Consider the following 21355-nt stretch of genomic DNA (forward strand, 5'->3'; position numbering starts at 1 on the left):
TCAGTCGCATGTCACATGTGTCACGCTCTCTTCATCCAGGAGAGGGTCAGGGGGAGCTACATGGAGATGTGGGACCTCCTGGAGGAGGAGCTGAACTGTTAAGTTCAGAACTGCTGACACATGTAGTCAACACCACAGAGGGAGACATTTCTGTGATCTTTAAACCCCCAAAACATACCAAGATGGCTTGAACCAGTTCACCTAAATGCCATTATTTATTAATGGCATAAGACACTATCAAAAAAAAAAAAAAAAAAAAAAAAAAAAAAAAAAAAAAAAAACAATAACCAAAAAACAACTCTTAATTATTTCAGTATCAAATTTAAACCAGCTGTTCCTCTTTTGGTGGAACTAGATGTTTTCGTTATTTTGTTAGTTTTCGTTAACGATACTCACCTTGCGCCTGATTATCTCCTACTTTCCTGAGTCGTTCAGCGCAAGTTTCAACTGCTATTTTCCTACAGCATCTGAATGCAGCACGCGTCTACGTTGGAAGTGAAAGACCAGCAGGGGCAGCCAAGAGTGTGGAGTCAGTAGAAAGCAGCCTCAGCTTCCTGGATAGACACAAAACCCAAGCAGAGAGCAGAGCTGGATCACACACACCGACAGGCACAACAGAAACAAGCAAACGGCCTGATTTAGACCTTTAAGTATGCTCTTATCTCTTCTTTAACTCCGGCGTGTTTGTGGGAAAATCGGCAGAGGGGGTGTGGTGAGACAAGGCGGTGACAGCACAGATTGTCAGCCCAGTGTCCTGTACCACCACATGTGTCTGTGCCACGGAGAGAGCACTGCGGCTGTGGACCCGGACCCGGACAGCTCCTACACCCGGTGCTCTGCTGGAAAGGTAACGATGGTCTTCTTCATTTGTCTGCGTCACTTTGCACATGCGGCTCGTTGTCAGCGCCGTTCCCACCCTCTGAAATGTTTCAGGTATATGCGCCAGGATCTCAGTTTTGACCTATCCGCGTAGACGCAACCTTGAGGGATGCAGATGTGTCAGGTTTCAGCAGATGAAGGCAACACTACAGTGCAGCAGCTGATCAGATTCACTTTTGCCCTGTCATTCCCTTATGACAAAGATAGTAGTCATTTTTAGACAAATACTATGCAAAATACCAGTCTCTCTATTATAGGAGTTCTCTGGTGATACAGCAAGACAAATCATAAAACCATAAAGTAGAAAACTCACCAGCAAGTACCACTGACATGCTGTAAATCCCTTTTGGAATATAGTGATTTGCCATGGGTGTTATACAATATTTGAGTTGACAGTATGGCATGCTGTATATTCACATAGTCATAAATATTATTTTGTAGTAGCAGAATATTTAAGATTTTCTGCTAATTTAGATCACCAAACCTCTGGATTCAGTGTTGAGTGGTGAAACGGATGGCTCTTCACACATTAAAGTTGCTATGTTATCAAGTTATCAAGTTTGGAAAATTGGTCTCTGCTTTAGGTTCATGCGGGTTATTACACAGAATTCTCAATGAAATTTAGAGAGAGAGAGAGAGAGAGAGAGAGAGAGAGAGAGAGAGAGAGAGAGAGAGAGAGAGAGGTGGTAGCCACATAAATGATGCTATACACTCCCTAAGCGCTCAGTCCCAGCTGCCTCCTTCCAACACAGTGCTCGTCTGTGTTAAAGCAGCAGCAGCAGCAGCTTTTCACTGGGTTGATCTGGTTTTCCGTTTCTGCCTCTGTGGTCAACAATGATGCTTTGATCCCCGTGGCTGGAATGCCATCTAGACCTTGATCCATGAGGAATGCTAATCACCGAATGGTCAGCAACACACCTACAAAGCACACAAGGCCATTTGATTAATGAATAGCTCTATCCATGATCAACATGGCAGATTAAAGTTTGAACATGGACTCTTATCCTCTTGAATGCTTGTCAGTGTCATGGGTCACTGCCATCAATATGGGCTGCTGAAGGCCTCTTTCATCGCTGATGCCTATATTTTTGGGAGTGAGGCTGCTGATAGTTTATGTTATGTGTTGATATTCAATATCTTTACATCTGCTTGTTCACAAAAAAGGAAAAAGAAGTCTCCAACTACAAGAATCCAGTGTTTCCCCCAAGTTTTATTCTTGCCAGAAAGGCCAGCATCCATCACACAACGTTTAAACCATTAAACTTTACATTGCAGCTCAGGTTTGAATACTTGCTCTAATACTCATAGTTATGCTAATAATCAACATGATCAAAGTGTTTCATAATTAATTCAGGTTAAGGGCTTTCAATCATTGTACCATTAATCAGCTTGCAAATAAATATCATCAAACAAGCTGCATAATATCCATTAAAGCACAAATTCTTGCAAATGATACTGCAGCCCTAGTCATCCTGTGTTCCTCTCTGAATCTTCCATCTGTTTGCAAAACAAATGCAGTTTATTAGTCAGTTACTCAGTTATTATCCACACATATTGGACTTTGCATGAAGGGGATATTTATGTGGTGGCAAACTGATAAACAGCCTGCTATATCCCAGTGTGAGACAGTGGGTTTTTACACTCTGATTATTTCTGGGACTAGCTCTGCATGACAGGAGAGGCTGACAGATACTAATAGCACAGTTGGATGATGACTGTACCTGGCTCAGCTCTCCCTGCACGAGGAAACACCATGACAGTGCAGAAATACAACGTGCACCACCACAGATGCCCCAAGTATTGACGATTTGTGTACGTGCCACCGATGATCGATAGTATGCAATAGAAGAGCGCTCGCTGTAAATTTAGGACAGTGGGGGCGGCTGTATTGATGGAGCTTCCATAAAGCCGCCTGCCAACTCTAACAGCCGGCTCTTATAGAGAATTTGGTGCGTGGCATAATGGGTGATATCTACAGCCACTCGTCCTGCTCAATGTGTTTTTAACGTCACCATTTCCTATGTGACCCTTTTCTATACCCAACCACGGGTATCTACAGGATTAATCCCTCCCAAATCCCAGATTATGGTGTTATTATTTCTCATGCCTTTTGGGACTGGACAGAGACAAATAAGGGATGATATTGGTTTTGGTGTCTTCTGTTCCCTTTAGCACCAGATTAGGCCTATAATCTTCTCCAGGGTCCCACCACTGTCCAACCTGCCATGCTGTCAAATCTCAGGACTCCGGACAGTCCAAAATGTTTAGGCTAACTGGTGCATAATGTGTGATGTGATAACCAGAACTGGAAGTACCAAACTGCATTTACTCCTGTTACTGTAATGTAGTACATTTTTGAGTATAATTTAAGTAGCCTCCATACTGAAGCATTGCTCTTTGCTACAGTTTAAACTGTAAGAGGTTAATGTATAGGGATTATAGGGACATTTTCAGTGCTGTTTTATGTTGGTCACAAATATGAATTTCAGAATATTATTTTAGAATTTGCAACATACTGGAGAAACAACAACAGCATACTTTACTCATAAGACATCAACTACTTAAGTTGTGTTAACTGCTTGGTGCCTAGTTACTGGACTTAGTCATTAGCTGTAGCTCAAAAGACTTGATCAATAGCGTCCCTGGACTCTGGCCTGCCATTAACGGTGGAACAAGGGACACGATGAGTAATGAATATTTTCTGCACTAATAACACATAATTATATCATACTTGGCTGGCCACATGTGCAGACAGTGTGTCAGACAGCACATAAGATGACAATGATAGAGTACCAGCCTCAGGGAGGGGTGGAGTCATGAGAGCTGGTTCTCCTGGAGGAAGGTTCAGCTCTATAGTCGGAGGTAACAAGTCATAGCAGCTCTGAAAGTGTCTTCCAAGGTCATGGAAATTAGTCATGTTTGTTGATACAAATGAAACAAATGTATCAAGCAGCTGTTGAAAGAAGACATGACCAGTAACGCTGTGTCCTGTGATCCTTGCAGGAACATGGAGACTGTTGCTCCCCTCCCTCCCCAGCAGAAGGGCTAGGAGCAGCCTGCACCGGGCTGCACTGACTGACACCTCCCTCCTTCCTCCCTCCCTTCCTCCCCTGATCCACCATGGCCACCAGAAGTCCCACTCTGAGCCTGGAAGACAGGGGCTCAGCACCGGGGTCCCCTGTGGCCGCTCCTGACCCTCAGCCAGGCCCTGACATCCACTGCAAGCTGTGCCTCAGCGAGCACCCACCAGCAGCCACTAGTGTACTGCACACCTGCAGCTGCGTCTTCTGCACACCGGTGGGCATCCACACCCAGACACTCTCCTCTGCCGCTGCCCCACTTCCTGTTTTAGAATAAGACGGATGTATTACTGAAAAATCTGATGCAGCTTCAAGGAAAAGATGTGATTTTATGCACCTCCCTAGCCCTTGCTTTCTCTAACACTGACTGTCTTTGTATCAGCCGAGGAAATGCTTGTGGTTGATCCAAACTGTTCATGTTTTTATTTTTCTTGTCAGAAGGTTTGGTAAGATCAGCAGAAGCAAAATCATCTGAGAGCTCTTCTCTGCTACTTTCTTGGAAATAGGCTTTATATCATTAGCATGCAGGACTGTGGTATTTATTACTGTTAGGCAGAGGCCTTCCACTGCCCTGTTTCTTTCAAGCATATAGCTGGCCAATATATCTCAGCTGAGATGTGGGTGTTTTGCCCTGACACAGAGAGGTTGTCAGATACTGTCTGGTGTTAATCTCTGTCCACGCAAATCAAGTTGTCAGTGCTGCATGCACAAGGACACACACATGCACATATACATACGCATATACAGAGCATCACAGGGAGGAGGGAGGGAAATTGAAACAGTAAACTCTGCTTATCAGTTGGACTCCTTTGTTTATAAACCAAAAATATCTCTGTCTGGTTCAAGAGCACAGACCATGAATGCCGTGTTTGTTCAATAGCAGCTCAGCTTTTGGGATGAACAGCGCATGCTGGACTTTTTGGCTTACTTAACAAAAACCTCAACAAGGTGCTTTTCTTCTTCCCCAAACTGTTTTTCTTCCTTCACTGTATTACAAAATGTCATTTAATCATTTTCAGTTCCTCAAAACTATCTGCCTTTTTGCAATGTTTACTTACTTCCTCTTCTATTTACACTTTTCACAGCTCAGACACCCTGTGACTTTTACCATTTGAATGATGCAAAAAGTACACATGAAATCGCCCCTGTCCACATGACATGCTGTTTGCCCCTTTTGCACAACGGCTCATTTTTCCTCTGCTCTCTCTGCTTTTACTTGATTTATCCGGAGGAGTCATATTTAGACATGGCTCTGGGTATTCCACTGTCTTTATCCCTGGGTGAACTTCTACAGTATAAACACCAAGGTGCTAGGGAAGATAAAAATCAAGCAAAAAAAAAGTTTTTCCACACTTGGGTGACTAATAAAAACATGCATTCATAAATGGAAGCCAGTTTTTCTCTGTGCACATCAAGGTACGCCCCTCATCCCATCAAGGTGGGGAACAGTAAATATAATATGCACAGTTTAATTATGACAGTGTCTTATGCCATAAACACATATCCTTTATTGAGTTCTCTCTGTTTGTGATCAATTAAGGTACTGTTTTGTTTGTTCTTTTCAATATATCAGACTAATGCTGCTGTTGTGTCTGTCCCGCTCCAGTGTCTGCAGCAGTATGTTCAGCTGGCCATCAGGGAGGGTGGGGGAGCACCTATCACCTGTCCAGACATGACCTGCCAAAAGACCGGAGCGCTGCTGGATTCTGAGGTATGGCCTGTTTAAAACCAACAATACGGAGGCCCCCAAAAAGCCAGACTTAAAAAAAGAGAGTTCAAAAGGCCGTGGCTTAAATATATACCAAAGTAAAACCTTGCTTTAGGCAAATACACTGGCTTAGAGATTTCTTTAACTAATTTAAAAATGTTTGCCAAGCTTCTGGCTAAGCCATTTGCAGAGAAGAATCCCTCTCAGAAAAAAAAAGTGCTGATGGATTTTCACCCTCATTTTCTTAATTTGTTTGCGTCAGTTGAGCTGGGGCTAATTCTTGTGAAAATGACATCTCAGAGAGACATCCCCCATGGAATTTCTTTGTAGTTTGGGTGTGGGCAGTGAAATGTTGCAATACGACCATTCACAGAAACAGAAAGTAAAAATCCTGAAATGTTTATGAGCCGTTAGGGATGACTTTTTACACATGTAGAAGAAATATACACATACCTGATGTACAAATAGATGGAAATTCTGTGGTTCCCTATTTGCAGAGTTTTTTTTTTCTGCATTTGCAAACAACTGCGTCATTCTGATGTAAAAGCTGCTGTTACCAGTGCTCCACAGTCTTCAGTCAGTAAGAACTGATACAGCATTGCTTCCCATTATCCATTAGTGAAATTAGCTAATGCTTAAAATCTTTTACTTAGGGCAGACTAAAAGATCCCGAGCAGATTTAACACATAGCCTGCTCTGTCCTTTTTGCTCTGGTTTGTCTTGTTCCGTCTTTTCTGAAGGGATTAGCTGTAGCTGGAATGTTGGCTGCGATCGTGTCATGTTGGTGCTAAACTGGATCAGCATGTGCCGCCGTGAGCTTATGTTGGTTTAAGCAAAACAGTTTTCAAACGTGTGCCAACCTTTGCAACATCTTTCTTGAATAAGCAACTCAGACCTCATCTTTCTCATCATGGACTAGAAAGTGTAAGTCGCAGTGGAATGGTTGTTGTGCTGCCTGCCATTGTGTAATAATTTCTCATCAGACAATTTTGCAATCAAACTATTCTTATCCTCATTGATTGTGCAGCGATTCCCTAACAACTCAAATCCAGTAAACGGCCATATCTGCAAAATGGTTGCAAGAGCTACAAAAAACAGCCTTGTTTTTAGTTTGGTGATTTTTGATGCTATTGGGTTATTGTGGGGTTTGCAAGAGTTACATAAGCCAAACCCACAGAGGAGCGTGTAATCCTTCAAATGAAATTAAAACCCGAAAAAAATCACCAAAAGTGGAGTCATAAGGTTTTCACACGGCAAACTGTGAAATTGGCCTCGGTATCAATGCCTGTTCCATATATTTATGAAAAGGCACTGCATGAATAAAACATGACTAAAGCCGCTGTCCTGTTCCTGCTCTTTGATTGCAGATAGCGAGCTTGGCCCCAGCAGATCAGGTGGAGCTCTATCAGCGTCTGAAGTTTGAGAGAGGTAGGTATTGTTGCGTTAGTATGCTGATGACTGGTGACAGACAGCGAGCTATTTCAGGTCTCACACCATCTGGAGGCGTCACATTAAGCAATTCCACACAGTGCTGAGCTTCACATGCCTGGAATATTGTTGGGGTTGCTGACCTTTTCCCTGTCCAGTTTTACCTCAGTGCCCGTAGAAACTTAAGGGGCAATTAAATGAAACTGGACAAGAGTTGCATGTTACTGTCAGGCAGAGCGGAGGTAATGGGTTTGTCTGTCACTGACACATTGTACATACTTTGTGAAACTGATTGTGCCACAAGTTGTGGAAACGTTTGTGAGGGTGAATTTCATCTCCGTCTTGCAGCAGGGGTCTGGGAGCGGAAAGAAAATAACTATTGAAATGGTGTTGTGTTGACATTTACAAATTGGTATCTGAGGTTCGTTTGCCTTCAGGCTGTATTGGTCTTTTCCAGTGGCAGAGCAACAATACACTGTGAAGCCAATAATAGCTATTGTTTACTCTGGCCATAAATCATAGGGCTTAGGATATTAGGATATTGGAAGAAGAAAGAATGTGAAAATGCGGGCTGTTTTTGTAGCACTGCTGCTTCTTGGTGTGATTCACAAAGAAAGTATGAACTGGTAAATGGTGTCTGTGTGCGCAAGCAGTGAGAGTCTGAGGGAGTCTAAATGAAACCTCCAATATTTGTTTTGGGTGGGAAAGATTTTTTTCCCCCTTAAACACCTTAAGAAGAACATCCCAGATTATATCTCCGAATTCTTGGCAAAGATTTTGATTATTATTCTTCCACCATTGTTCGCTGCAGGAGAAAGGCGTTTTGTTTCGTGGACGAACAATGCTCCTACAGTGTAATGAGAAATAAACAGTGCATTTGTTTCAAGTTCAGTTTCATTTGCATTGTTTGTGGCACGTTTTGTGCAACTTGACCTCTTCTAGATGCTCAGGAACCTGGCAAGTAATTCCTTTAAGAGAAAAAAGACTACATTTTATGTTACTTCATGTTTTCAAGGAAGTGTTTGCACCAAAGTAGCGGTGCAAGCTGAAGACACCAGACATTCAGCAAGGAAGACAGTTCTGACTCTCTAAGGAAAACATGATTTGTCTGAGGAAATTTGAACTTTTTGAAAATTGCTACCTACAGAAGTGCAGCTGGACCCCAGTAAAGCCTGGTGCCCGGTGGTCGAATGCCAAGCGGTGTGCAGTGTGAAGCCGAGCACCGAGGGCAAGCCCACCGCTGTGCCCTGCCCAACCTGCCACACCGTCTTCTGCTCCGGATGCAGAGGGCCCTGGCAGGACGACCATACCTGTCCCGAGCGCCAGCCCATGATGTCATCCTCACCCTCTCATGAAAGCAGGTCAGTCAGCCCGCCAGCTGGTCAGTCACAGCTCCCTGCAGCCTCCGTGTCTGAGCTGTACTTGGAAAATGATACTGTGTTGACAGCAAGTCTAGTGCACTGCAGACTGAGAAAGCATTGTCTAGAAAGAAACGCATTACAGCTGTAACCCTCTTGTTAAAGTCATAGCTGTTAAAGGACCATACAAGTGATTTTGAATGTACAGGCCATTTACTACAATTTAGCCACATTTTACATTGCAACAAAACATTTTGTAAATCACACAGGGCTACTACAAATTTCACAGCATATAATCAAAATCACTCCATTTTCAAATTTGAATTTTTGGGTGAAACCACCACCTTATAATTTTCTGCTTCTGTGGCTAACAAAGTCATCGCCATTCGTAAACCACAGAGCTGGTAATTCTCTGTGTAAAAGAAAGGTTTCCCTAAGTCTGTTTTCCGGCAGAAAATAAACTCACTTTGCCCAGTTTCAAGTCATCAAAACACAACAGTGCTGCTGCTTTTAGGAAAACTAATGTGGACGACTTCATTGAAGCCTCTGAAAATTATTTTTTACATCATAGTGAAATGAATGGAAACCAATGGCTGGAAGAATGGGAGAAAAAAATGATATCAGAATCCTAAAATACAACTATTATGATATTATCACTTTAAGATTTCAGCCCTCCCATTACAGTAATGTAACCTAACAATTAGTTCTTTGGTTATAAGTAAAGTTTGACTATATTAATGGGAATTCATCACGTCAACAGGACTATACGCTCTTATCTGCAGATTATTATTATGGTAATGATTTATTATCTCATTGGGAAGTTGGTGGTTGAATAGTTGTATAACTGAAAGGCGCAGTGTTCCTCAGCAGTGCAGTACATGCCTGTACAGCTACATTACAGACTGAAGTCACAGGGGAAGGCACTGACTTTTATTGGAGTCCCATTGTCTCTCTGCCAAAGGGAGGAGGACTGGCACTTTGCCATTTTTTTTTTTTTTTTGTTCAAGATAAAGAAGTACCCCGTGCTGCAGCACAGGTCCTTGATGCCTGCAGTGTGCTGCTGTGGATGGAGCAGTCCCGATGACGGTGAAGGAATATTAATAAACTTTAGACGTGAGTTTTAGAGCGTGATCAAGTAGAAAAGATGACGCATTTGTGCCTAAGCTTGCCATTTTACGTCGAGGCAAATGCTTATTAAGCAGAGGCTCTGCTATCCTACCAGATGTGTTCCTCATAGCTCTGTCTCCCAAAATAAGTAGCCCAGTTCAGACAAGGGAACGCCGACCCTCAGCCTGTTACTAAGTAAAGATGACATGCGAGGCCTCTAGACCCCAGAGGCCCTCGTGGCTTAAACCATGTTCCATTGAGCCCCCATTGACTGTTCACATGATATCTATGTGTGTCTCTCTCCATCTGTCAATTCATGCACAGGGCACAGTCCAGCAGCGACACTGACATGCCCATCAAGCAGTGTCCTATGTGTGGCATCTACATAGAGAGGAACCAGGGTTGTGCCCAGATGCTGTGCAAGAGCTGCAAACACACCTTCTGCTGGTACTGTCTGCAGAATCTGGATGTGAGTCTCCCCTGATTCCTTACACTGGGGTTGTCTTATTACTGGTTGCAGGGATATGATGCAAGACTTTAAGTGCAGGTTGTAAAAAAAAAAACATGTTATACTGCTTTTCCACCTACGTATACTCTCTAACCTCAGGAATAGATATTGGCACTGATTTCCTGATTTGATTCGATTGCAGATTTCGATTCCATATTGAGTCAGCTAGGGATATATCAGTTTGCCTTTGTCCAAATCACCTTTGTCAGTGGGAGCCTCCTGCCATCGTTTGTTGATTTGTTCATAGCATGTTATTTGGTCCACTGAGTTTCCATAGGCCATTAGCTCAGCAGATGCAATGGTGGAAAAAGTGTCGCTACTTTGCTGATATTGATATTGATATTGAAGAATCAGAAATACTACTGAAAAAAACAATTTAAGTAACAGTAAAAAGTAGCTCATTAAAAAATGTTCTTTGATCAAAGGTAACTGAGATACTTTTTAGGAACAATAATTTTGTTAGAGGAGATTTTTTCTATAAAATCCTATTACAAAGTTCAGACTAGGTTCTTTTAACTGGAAATCTTCACACATCCACTGAAAAAAAGACATTAATCATAAAATGTATTTTCCCCCCCCAGTTTAACTAGACTGTCATGAATTGTGTGAACCAGTGAAGTATGACAAACCTGAAACATCCCAGCCAGTGCTTGGCTATCTTTAGTTTGTGTCTGAATGCCCTTGGTGGTTGCCAGATACTACTATCAGAGCCTTGATGAGAACATGTTTGTATTGTGCTTGCAGGGTGATATATTCCTGAGGCATTATGATAAGGGACCATGCAGAAACAAGCTGGGCCACTCCAGGGCCTCAGTTATGTGGAACAGAACGCAGGTGAGATCACTCCCAACTGCCCATTCAGATTTGATGGATGATTTCATGGGTTTGATTCCAGTTTCAGATGTGCCACCACCAGGAATGGAAGTCACTGATTTTTTTGGACACAGTCCCAGCAGTGCTGCATGGTTGTCAGTTCAGTTCAACACATTTTAAACACCAGTTAGTCAGGAGAGCATTAATACAAGCCACTCTCCGAGGGATCATAAAATTCCCATCGCTGCACATGAGCCTATCTTTCTCCTTGTTTGTCTTCACTCGACTTGAAAGCAAGAAAAATGAGTAAAACAAAGAGCAGCTGATTCCATTTCAGCGTCAGACATGGCAACTTTTGCTGCTGAATTTCCTTGTAAAAGCCACCTCTCCCCTGATTTACGACGCTAGCTTGCTGTTTGTGCTTGTTTTCTAGCAGTGTGTCCAAATAGTCGCTTATCAGACATTAATCTGAACTAATCCTCGTGCTAATCTGAAATTCCTGCTTTGTAATGACGTCATCCAGCCAACAAAGTGATTAAAATTGGCTGGCGAGCACACTTTCTGTCTACTTTCTCCGCTCTGTTGTCTTTATCACATGATTATCAAGTTGAAAGCGAACCCTCTGATTGTGTCACCCTGGGTAAGATTGCCAAGTGTTGGGAGAGTCAAAGTGCAACTGTTTTTGCAAAACAACTGAAGGCGGGCTCGGTTACACCCGCGCCTAACAGCTCCCATTCACTTTTACACAAATTTCCATGCTGTGGTACTTGACTGAAATATACATTTGAATGGCAGTTAATGGCCGTTTTAGTATAATGTGATATAATATTTAAATATTCTGTTTTAGCACCACAGTTACTATGCATATCACTTGTACACGTCAGGATATTCTGGTTGTGATACCTTGGTGTAATTACTGGAAACAAGACACTGTGGCTCACACAATTTGTAGCCTCAATCTCACATTAGTGGAACTGTCAGTACTGGTGTTTCTCTAAATTAAAACCACATGTTTTTTTTATAAACCATGCTGCTTCCTGTTGCAAAGAGGATGTTGCTTTTTATCTTATTCCCCATCTTTTGCGGTGTTTGTTTTCTGTTTTTCACCAATAAAGAGGATAAACATACAGAAGCGATACTACCATTGGCCTTTCTCTCCTTCCACCATCTGCCAGAAACTTGGAAAGCTTCAACTCAGTTTGTGCTGAAAGAATAACACCCTCTTCCTGTTTTGAGCCAAAAAGTAATAAAGATTTTCCTTTGAATCTGACCTGGTGTCACATGCAAAATGGAGTGTAGAGAGCCTGGTGAAGCTTGCCAGCCTCATTTGTTTGCAGACGTTATATTAAGGTCTTAAAATGAATGAGGCAATGGTGTATATGGTATGCAAATTATTTCTGTGTTAGAATGAACCTAACAGAGCTGGGGTTGTATGCTGTCCCGCAGGTGGTGGGCATCCTGGTGGGTGTCAGCGTCATCGTGCTGGTGACCTCGCCGCTCCTCCTGCTGGCCTCGCCCTGCATCCTGTGCTGCGTCTGCAAGCCCTGCCGAGGGAAGAAGAAGAAGAAGAAGAGGAAGAAGGAGCTGAGCCAGCCAGACTCCTCCACATCATAGTGGAGGAGCAGCACTGCATTCATCGGCCCGGCCCAGGATCACTCCCCTAACCACATGTAGCTGTGTGTCCATGGAAACCAACAGGGTTATTTTTTGTTTTTATAGGTCTGAGTGTAATTTAGGAGGAAATAAAGAAACATATGGAACGCTGAAGTTCTTTTGCATTACCCAGCACACGGGATGCCTTTCCAGTGACTCGACTAGTGGGAACTGTTTCCAGAGAACAGTCATGAGATCAGTGAGCAGAGACTTCCCAGCTCCAGTTGAAACCTGCTTTGGCAATGCTGCTGCTGATGCAATGAGAAAGGCAAGATGGCACAGTATGTTTCCTGATGGAGCCAGACGACAAGTCAAAAGCAAATTCTGCATTGCTTCTGAAGAAGAGCTTCCTCTGAAATGTGTGATGACACAAGAAAAGCCCAAATGTGACTTTTGAATTCTAAAGAGACTAATGTGGTGGCAAATGTCTGGGTTTTGATACTGCGGTTAGTCATTCACACTAACCGAGCTGTTTCAGATGCACAAGCGGCGTTGAGGAGAAGAATCAGGTGGCTAAACAGGTTTTCTTGGTCCGGGCCTGTGTCTTCAGCCACCTCCCACACTCCCACAGACACATGCAGTCCAGTCAAAGTGCAGCGCCACCCTCACGTGCCAAAAGTCATGATGCCAAACCAGTGGTGTTAGGTGCTCAAGTGCCTCACTCGACAGTGCCTGGTATTTGCTGGTCTTTGTTTTGCCTTCCATTCTGTCTTATGCAAAAATTTAGCATTGCCGTTTATGAGAATAAACAACCGTCAAGATTTCACAGGGATAATCATCCCTAAACAATGCAAAACATCCTTTCATAAAGTGAGGAGGCAAACGGCATCATGTGTGCACTCTATAATCCTGTACTGCGGAAATGTTATAGGGCTTCACTGGTGCACAGAGATCTTTTCTTCTGTAAATGTTTGATGTTTCCACCTGGCGTTCGTTCCAGACCAAAGGCTGTAATGGATAATGTGTGTTACTATCATGTGTGTAAATATGTATTTATGGACTGTGTGTGTATGGTGTCCCGTTATTGTTTCTACTTTTCTGTTGATGTTTCTGCATCGCATATTTTATAAAAGCACCATTGTAACGGAAATAAACATATTGAACATGCCTCTACTTGTGCTAGTCAGTCACATTTATCGTGTCATGGCTCATGACTTCCCTGTGGTCTTTGCAAAAAGAAGAAATAGAAGCATGAAGATGGTTTTATTATTGCTGAAGTACTTTGACAACAGCAACAACAACAAAAAACTGGGTGATGGCTGATAAGCTGCAGTGGAGAGGCCATGCTGGGTAGATGAAGCACTCACAGACACATAAGAAAACGAGGGTTTTATATTGTTGACTAAAATAAAGACTAAGCATGAAAAACCATTTGAGCAAAACTAAAATAAAACTGAAAAAAAAAAAAAAAAAATGAATCTACAATCACTTGACACGGAAAATAACCGAAGTTAAATTATTTGAACATGATAAATTAAAAGTGATTTATATGGAAGCTAACAATCTAACATTTTGCTGATACATATAGGTAGTTCTCCAACTTATTAGTTCATTTTCTTTCTGTTTTTTAAACTCCGGATATATCTACCTAAAGAACATATTATCCTTATCCATGGCAGTCAAAATGGCTACTTGGAGTAAACATTATCTAAAAACTCCAAACTGACAGTAAAATCAAAAATAAAAGCAAAAGTAAATGTTAAAAGAATCGCACCGTGAACGACAGTGGGACAAACTCAGGGTCAGTGAGTCTATTAAAGGGATTTGGCGACACCTTGCGTCAAAAGTCGGAAATGCATTGGCCTGTTTTGTTGTGGACGTGAAGAAAGGACGTGGCCAAACTTGCAGCCCTGAACTGCTGTAGTTGTGAGTTGCAGAAATGGCAGCGGAAAGGGAATTCTTTGCTGGTAAATCGGATAATTTCAGTAATCAATATTGCTGGGCATCAGTATTCGCTATGATCATGTGAGCTGTGGACATGAAAGCGTTGGTTTTGCACAGCGATCCGTGCACCATGAACGCCTGATCTGAAGCTCCATTTTCATGCTGCACATGTGTGTCCCACATATCATTTCGAAAATGTTTAGAAATATGTTTCCATCACAGTTTAGCCCAAAACTGTGTTTATTCTTGGGAAATATATTGGATGTACTTTTTCTTCTCAAACGTTGTCGACAACATCTGCAATTTGCCAGCTGGTACATATGGTTTGACTGTTTAGTGAATGGCATCTTGTATGAATTCATTTTGGAGCAGTATTTTGGGCATATTTTTAAAACATGTTTCTGAACATGTCTTTTCATTTAATGTCAATATGGGATCAATGCGACCATGTGATCCTTTTGTCTTACATAATGAAATCACCTGGTTTTAGAAACGTCATTTCAGTGCACATGGCCCTTCAGGCATTGGCTTGAAGTGTCTCACAGCGTGCTTTGCTCCTCTGATCAGTGTGTGGATATTGATATGATATTGATGATGTTTGTACTGCACAGGAATTCCCAAGATCTCCTATGTGCCCAGTGCTGGAGCAGGAGAGGTGATGTGCTTCAAACACTACAATGCACAGGAGGTGGGTGTAGCAAACACACACACACACACACACACACACACAAATTTGCTTGTAAGCAGTTACATTGTAAAGCAACCCCAGAGTCGGTAGGTTGGTTGCTCAGCTCCTCCTGTGTGCAGGTGCTGATGGGCAGGACGATGGAGGACTGGCTGAGGTTCTCTGTCTGCTACTGGCACTCCTTCTGTGGAACTGGTAATATGATGAGTATTTCCACCACGACCTCCCCCTACCCTGGAAACTCTTTGTAAAACATCTCTTTAAAAAAAAACCATCACGTCAGTACCAATGTTCCCTCAGTGCTGATAGTCTGTTCCTGCTTATGGAATAATCAGATGCGCCGACCACATAATAACAGCTCGTCAGTCGTCAGTCATTTTCCACTTCCCTCCTGAAATGTTGCCATTATAAACAGCCCTCTCAAAGATTTGGAGGTTAATGACGTTAAATGCAGACTTTCTGACAGGGAAGAGAGGGAAGGAGAGGATAAGGAAGAAGAAATTGGAACAAAAAAAAAAACGGGAATACAAAAAGACAGGGGAAATAATAACAATTTAAGAGTGAATAATAATTTCATAGTTTCAAAGAAATAAGAACTGAGGTGGCTGGGGAGAGGAGGGATGGGGTCTAAAGATGGATGGGAGGGTGCGGGTAAAGTTATAATCCAGATCATAGCAGGTTTAAATGGAAGTTGTCAAATAATTTAGAATTGATTGTGATTGTTTTTTTTCTTCTATTTTTGAGAGTTTGGCCACGTCATAACACACTGATGTGCTTATTGTGGCCTCTGGGTACACATTACTGTTTTGTGTTATTCACATTATTTTGGTCTTTCTTTCCATCTATTTATGTGTATGGAAATTTATAATGCACATATGATTACCGTAGTGAATAGATGTGGGGGGAAAAAGAAGAAGCAATAAAATTTGGTCACAAAAAAGAAAAGATGCAGACATTACCAGATTTATAGTTTCTCATGCGCTGACTGTGTTTCTGATGTGATCATAATCCTTAGAGTTCACCTAGTTTCGAGGGCTGATCTTCAGGCCTATCATATTTTCGGTTTAATAAAATTAAAACCATTTCTACTTTCAGTTGTGCCAGTCATCTTGTTTGCTGTCTTTAAGGTGCCGATCCTTTCGGGTTTCCGACGCTCCACAGGCCTTGGAACGAGGGAACTCCAATGGAATCAGCCAAGAAGAGGCTCCGTGCTGCTTTTGAGTTTTTCACCAAACTTGGTGTTAGTGTTTTTGACTAAATGTAACGCATCTCACCCGTAAACACAGCTGATCAGAACGTGCTTGATTCATATTGTTTACATATTCATGTATTTCCATCCACTTGTTTTTTTTTTTTTTACACAGGTGAAGTATTACACATTTCATGACAGGTAATTAACTTCAAAAAACAGTGTTTATTGAAAGGTTGCCACTAATTAAATGTTTGTTTATATGACCCCGCTTGCCTTTCTATGTGACAATATTTTGAACATAATAATTATCTGGGCAAGTTAGTAGTATCCAGCCATGGTTTAAAGCCTACTCCTGATTTATTTATATCTACATCCCCTCTATTTTGTCCACTTCTCCTGTGCATTTTGCCTTTGGAATCAATTAAATGAAAGTATTACATCAGTATCTTTCAACAACAACAACAAAAAGATTTGTAAAAGCAGTTTAAAGGTGTCTGTGTTGTGAGACGTGTGAAGCCCACGGCTGTGCTCTGGCTCCTGGCAGGGACATGGCCCCTGAGGGCCCCAGCCTGGACGAGTCCAACAGGAACCTGGATGAGATGACAGACCTGGCCCTCCAGCTGCAGAACCAGACCGGCGTCAAGGTGCTGTGGCTCACCTGCAACCTGTTTGCCCACCCAAGGTCAGTGTTTGGTCCAGATCTTTAGAGAACCAGTTGGATTTTGATGTACTGTAAACAAAAACATAAACACAACATGTGAAGTTTTGGTTTCATGTTTCATGGGGTAAAATTATTCACCTCATAATTTTACCACAGAAGTTAATTTCTTTCAAATCTTTTGCACAAATTCTTTACATTCCTCTTCACTTTTTTCCACCACAAATTGCTTTAAAATGCATGATTCTCTCAAATGAAAAGTAACTAATTAAACTTTTGAAATTGTTTAATTTTGCATTTATATGTTTGTTAAGTATGGTGTTTTTTTGCCGAGCTGAGGTTCCAGCAGGATGAAAGATAATTCCTCATTTAGGCTGAAAGTTTAGGAACCTCCAGTATAAAGCATAAAACATACACCTGAAGTCAAACATCTGGGTAAAATTGAAAATGGTCTCAAACATTTTAAGGACTCAGTTGTATTTAACTTCACTTGACAGACACGTGCACAGCCTTAGAAATGCACAGTACAGTATCAGCTACAGTATTGTCACAATTTGTGTATTTTAAATTGTTGAAACACCCTGTAATTAAAGTTAATGTGTGAAACAGTCATACAGCGCCATTCATACATTCATACAGTCTTTAAATCAATCACTGCCACTGTGATTCTGACACATTTCCATAATTATAATAAAGCATCTGCAAGAAAAACTGCAGCCTCCACCAAGTGTCTGCACTGCATTTAACAATGTGTGCCACCGGGACAGATTTGGAGGGAAGTAAATTTTACTTTACAGCACAAGGGGATGTTGGTTTACAGCACAAAACAGGAGGAGGGTGCTGTGAAAAAAGTGAAAGGCTGATGGGGAAAAAAAACACCACATTCATCCTCTTCAGTAAAAGTGAAAAACACCTGGGAGGGCAAAGAGGAAGAGGAAGCAGCATCCTCTCTGTGACAGGAAGTGACACAGTTTCTGGAAAATATTGTCCTACTTATGAGAAACACTTGCACCCACAATACCAGTTGTATGAGACAGATGCTGCCAGTCATATCAATCATAGTCCCATATATTGACAGCAGTTATGGCCAAGTGATTAAAAATGCTATACGTTGCACCTTTAATCACCACTTTATCCAAATTTGAATATCACTGTATGCAATTCTCATTTAAACTTAATTCGAAAGGTACATGAACGGTGCAGCCACAAACCCCGACTGCCACGTCCTGGCCTACGCTGCAGCTCAGGTGAAGAAGGGACTGGATATTGCTAAGAAGCTCGGTGCAGAAAATTTTGGTATGTGAGATGTTTGGTATGTGTAATACTATCTCAAAATAAAATACCCAAGCGCTCCGTTTAGAAAATTTGTAATCATTACATTTTTTTGCTTCAGTGTTCTGGGGCGGCAGGGAAGGCTTCCTCTCCATACACAACACTGATGTTGCTGCTGAGCTCAAACACATGGCTAACTTCTTCAAAATGGCAGTCAGTACGTATGGAGACGAATATGTGATGGTGTCCTGCTTTGGTAAATTAGAGGCCCTTGTTGTGCAAGAGGGATGTGTCATGCTTGTAGTCTAGTTTCACGTCTGTTTTTGTAACCAGAGTACAAGGAGAAGATCGGGTTGAAGTGCCAGTTCCTTATCGAGCCAAAGCCGAAGGAGCCATGCAAACACCAGTATGATTATGGTCAGGTGTCCCATGATCATGCAAAACAGCCACACACATTTTCAACCACGCTGTGTTTATCATGCATCTTACATCCCTCACCTCCTTCCTGCACTGCAGATGCCATGAGTGTTATCGGCTTCCTGAAGCATTACGGTCTGGACAGCCACTTCAAGCTGAACATCGAGCCCAACCACACCACCTTGGCAGGACACTCCTATGAACATGATATCGTCATGTCATCTGCGTGAGGCGCCTTGACTTCTACCAGAAGTTCGACCTATTTATGCAAAACAATAACTTGAATGTTTTGGTATCTCAGGCTCCAGGCCAGAGTTGCATCTTTGCCTTGCTTAACTGGACCCTAAATGTTATTCTTATTTCTATTTTCCCTGTTCACTGGCGGGCAGGTTGGGCATGCTCGGGTCAGTCGACTCCAACACCGGCTCTCCTGACCTGGGCTGGGACACAGACCAGTTCCCCATGGACATCAGAAACACCACCCTGGTCATGAAGGTGAGAAAAATGTGATGGAGTTAATAATATATTGGTTGAAGTAAGAATCGGACATTGTCATATAACTAACTGTCAATTTTCCCACCTCTGTCAATGCATTTGTGTTTCCCTTACTGATCCAGTTTAGAAAAACTTTTACATTTGCTTTTCTAAACACTCAGTGAAAAAAATCCTCTTAGGCATAGGCAATGATCTGTTTTTGGTCTGTTTGAAATCAATGGAAGACAAGTAGGCATGATAGCTGCCATAGCTGAACAGACAACAAAGGAGCACCACCCACACAAAATCAAACTCCATCCTCCATCAACAGAAAATCCAAACAAAACAGGTAATCTCTGGGAAGTGCAGCGCTAAAAAAAAAAATCAGAAGATGCAGACAAAAAAGAACATAGATCTGAAAGATTACCACTCTAACTTAGGTGGAAAAAATGGTAAAACTCAAATAAGTCATTGTATTGAAATGTGTTGCTGAATATGAAACAGTGGCCGGGGGTCGCATTGAGGTTTTATTGTAGTATGGCTCAGTTTTTGCAGAATTTGTTAATACTACAACAGTTGTAAAGGATCCTAGTTTTTGTGCGGTGTCTGATCTCCTCCAGACTATTATTGAACAAGGTGGCCTGCAGCCCGGAGGTCTGAATTTTGACGCGAAGGTCCGCAGAGAGTCCACAGACCTGGAGGACCTGTTCATCGCTCACATCGGAGCCATGGATGCCTTCGCAAGAGGCCTCCGAAACGCTGTTCGCATCATCGAGGACGGGCTTATCCCTCGCATGGTGAAGGTACTGCATGAAGCCTCTGCTGATGAGATAATGCTCTATAATCCCTCCACCCAAAGCACCATCATGTTTATATTAGCAGATTCTTTCACTACGTTATTGTGTTGAACTTCATATTTTGGTGAAGTAATGTGTGATGTCAACAGGAGCGTTACTCGAACTTCAGCCACGGCATCGGACACAAAGTGGAAGACGGCACCGCCTCCTTAGAGGAGATGGAGGTGAGGCTCCACATGAGCTTATTACTGGGATTTACGTTTGCAGTATGTTCTTTATGGGAGTGTCAAAAGCTGACATGAGGACCATAATTATAACATATTGCCGGTTTAATGTCTTATGGGTGACAGCTTGATGTTTGTTGAATTAAAATAGCTATAACTCAGTCCGTTTTTGATGCCTGAGTGAGTTTGAAGTTGGGTTGAGTCATAATTTCTCACCTGTTTTTTTCCTGGCCATATGCAAAAAATGGGTCTAGATGAGATATCCTACTTCCCTGGTATATAGAAAACATCTTACAGGCCCAGTTGCTACCAAAAATATTTCTGTCTGCTTTTAATGTGGATTGTAATATTTTGACAATTTGTATATACAATTTTTGCAATCTGTTTAGTCAAACTTTCGATTGGCAAAACTGGTAAGCTGTTCAAATTTTGCACCTCAAAAAACCCAAATAATACCAGAGCGCCTCCAAAAAGAAACAATATTGCCTTTATAACAGGAACAAGGTCAAAAGATTTTGTAATCTGCCAGCGCCAAGTTTTCTTGTGTGGTCTCTGCCTTCAAAATTATATTCATTTTGTGTGATAATAAAGTGGAACCTTGAACAAGGTGATGGTCATTTAAATGATGTGTTTTCTGTTCTCAGGCCTTCATCAAGGAAAATGGCGAACCGAAAGTCATCTCAGGGAAGCAGGAAAAATATGAAGCCATCTTTAATCACTACATATAATAGGCATTGCCATCTGATATCTGCCTGTGATGACCTTAAATGCAGCTTCTGTTGGGCTTACTGTTGGTGATAATACTAATGACTGTAATATGATAATAACCTGTTTATTGAGCTCTTATCAGAATGAAAGCCGACCATTCTCTGTTGTCTCACCAGCAGTGGTAAATAACAACTGTAGTGTGTGTTATTCTGTAATAAAACACATTTTGTCACAGGAGATGTATGGTTATTTGCCACACAGCTCACTCATTTGTCTGTGTTTAATTATTGAATTAATAAATAAATTAACATTCTGACTAAGAAGGTAGTAATTGTCTTAAACTTTGTAGATCTTTCCTCCTCCAGGCAGGTTACTTCTATTGCCTAGAGAGGACAATGAGGCAAAGAGCTCTCACTCTGCACCATTTTCCCACCACCCTCACCAGACTCTACTTTAAATAGTGAAGCAGTTGCTGTGCATTTCCATCTGTTGCAGATATCTTCCCATTCA

The 21355-nt window shown here is 41.9% G+C and overlaps 2 protein-coding genes across 2 annotated transcripts; both read left to right on the plus strand.

The window, feature by feature from the left end:
- Positions 1-538: 538 nt before the first annotated feature.
- Positions 539-13641, plus strand: rnf144b (ring finger protein 144B). Its single transcript, XM_030073221.1, has 8 exons — positions 539-847; positions 3883-4176; positions 5566-5670; positions 7035-7095; positions 8243-8456; positions 9885-10029; positions 10813-10902; positions 12328-13641. Exons 2-8 carry the CDS (start codon positions 4000-4002, stop codon positions 12493-12495), a joined length of 960 nt encoding a protein of 319 aa, XP_029929081.1. The 5' UTR covers positions 539-847; positions 3883-3999; the 3' UTR covers positions 12496-13641.
- A 679-nt stretch (positions 13642-14320) lies between these two features.
- Positions 14321-21161, plus strand: LOC115373844 (xylose isomerase-like). Its single transcript, XM_030072439.1, has 14 exons — positions 14321-14441; positions 15030-15106; positions 15226-15298; positions 16231-16343; positions 16468-16493; positions 16840-16977; positions 18140-18249; positions 18347-18442; positions 18559-18642; positions 18742-18868; positions 19032-19137; positions 19737-19919; positions 20063-20137; positions 20782-21161. The coding sequence occupies exons 1-14, from the start codon at positions 14414-14416 to the stop codon at positions 20863-20865; spliced, it is 1320 nt and encodes a 439-aa protein (XP_029928299.1). The 5' UTR covers positions 14321-14413; the 3' UTR covers positions 20866-21161.
- The last annotated feature ends 194 nt before the right edge of the window (positions 21162-21355 follow it).

This window comes from Myripristis murdjan, chromosome 16 (genome assembly GCF_902150065.1).
Source record: "Myripristis murdjan chromosome 16, fMyrMur1.1, whole genome shotgun sequence".
Lineage (NCBI taxonomy): Eukaryota > Metazoa > Chordata > Actinopteri > Holocentriformes > Holocentridae > Myripristis > Myripristis murdjan.

Bases quoted from the DNA above. Each gene is read 5' to 3' on its own strand.
- rnf144b (XM_030073221.1), top strand. From the start codon at position 4,000: ATGGCCACCAGAAGTCCCACTCTGAGCCTGGAAGACAGGGGCTCAGCA. The intron at 8,457-9,884 runs GTCAGTCAGCCC...ATTCATGCACAG, and splicing joins TCACCCTCTCATGAAAGCAG to GGCACAGTCCAGCAGCGACA. The intron at 10,903-12,327 runs GTGAGATCACTC...GCTGTCCCGCAG, and splicing joins TTATGTGGAACAGAACGCAG to GTGGTGGGCATCCTGGTGGG.
- LOC115373844 (XM_030072439.1), top strand. From the start codon at position 14,414: ATGGCAGCGGAAAGGGAATTCTTTGCTG. The intron at 16,494-16,839 runs GTAATTAACTTC...GGCTCCTGGCAG, and splicing joins TATTACACATTTCATGACAG to GGACATGGCCCCTGAGGGCC. The intron at 20,138-20,781 runs GTGAGGCTCCAC...TTCTGTTCTCAG, and splicing joins CCTCCTTAGAGGAGATGGAG to GCCTTCATCAAGGAAAATGG.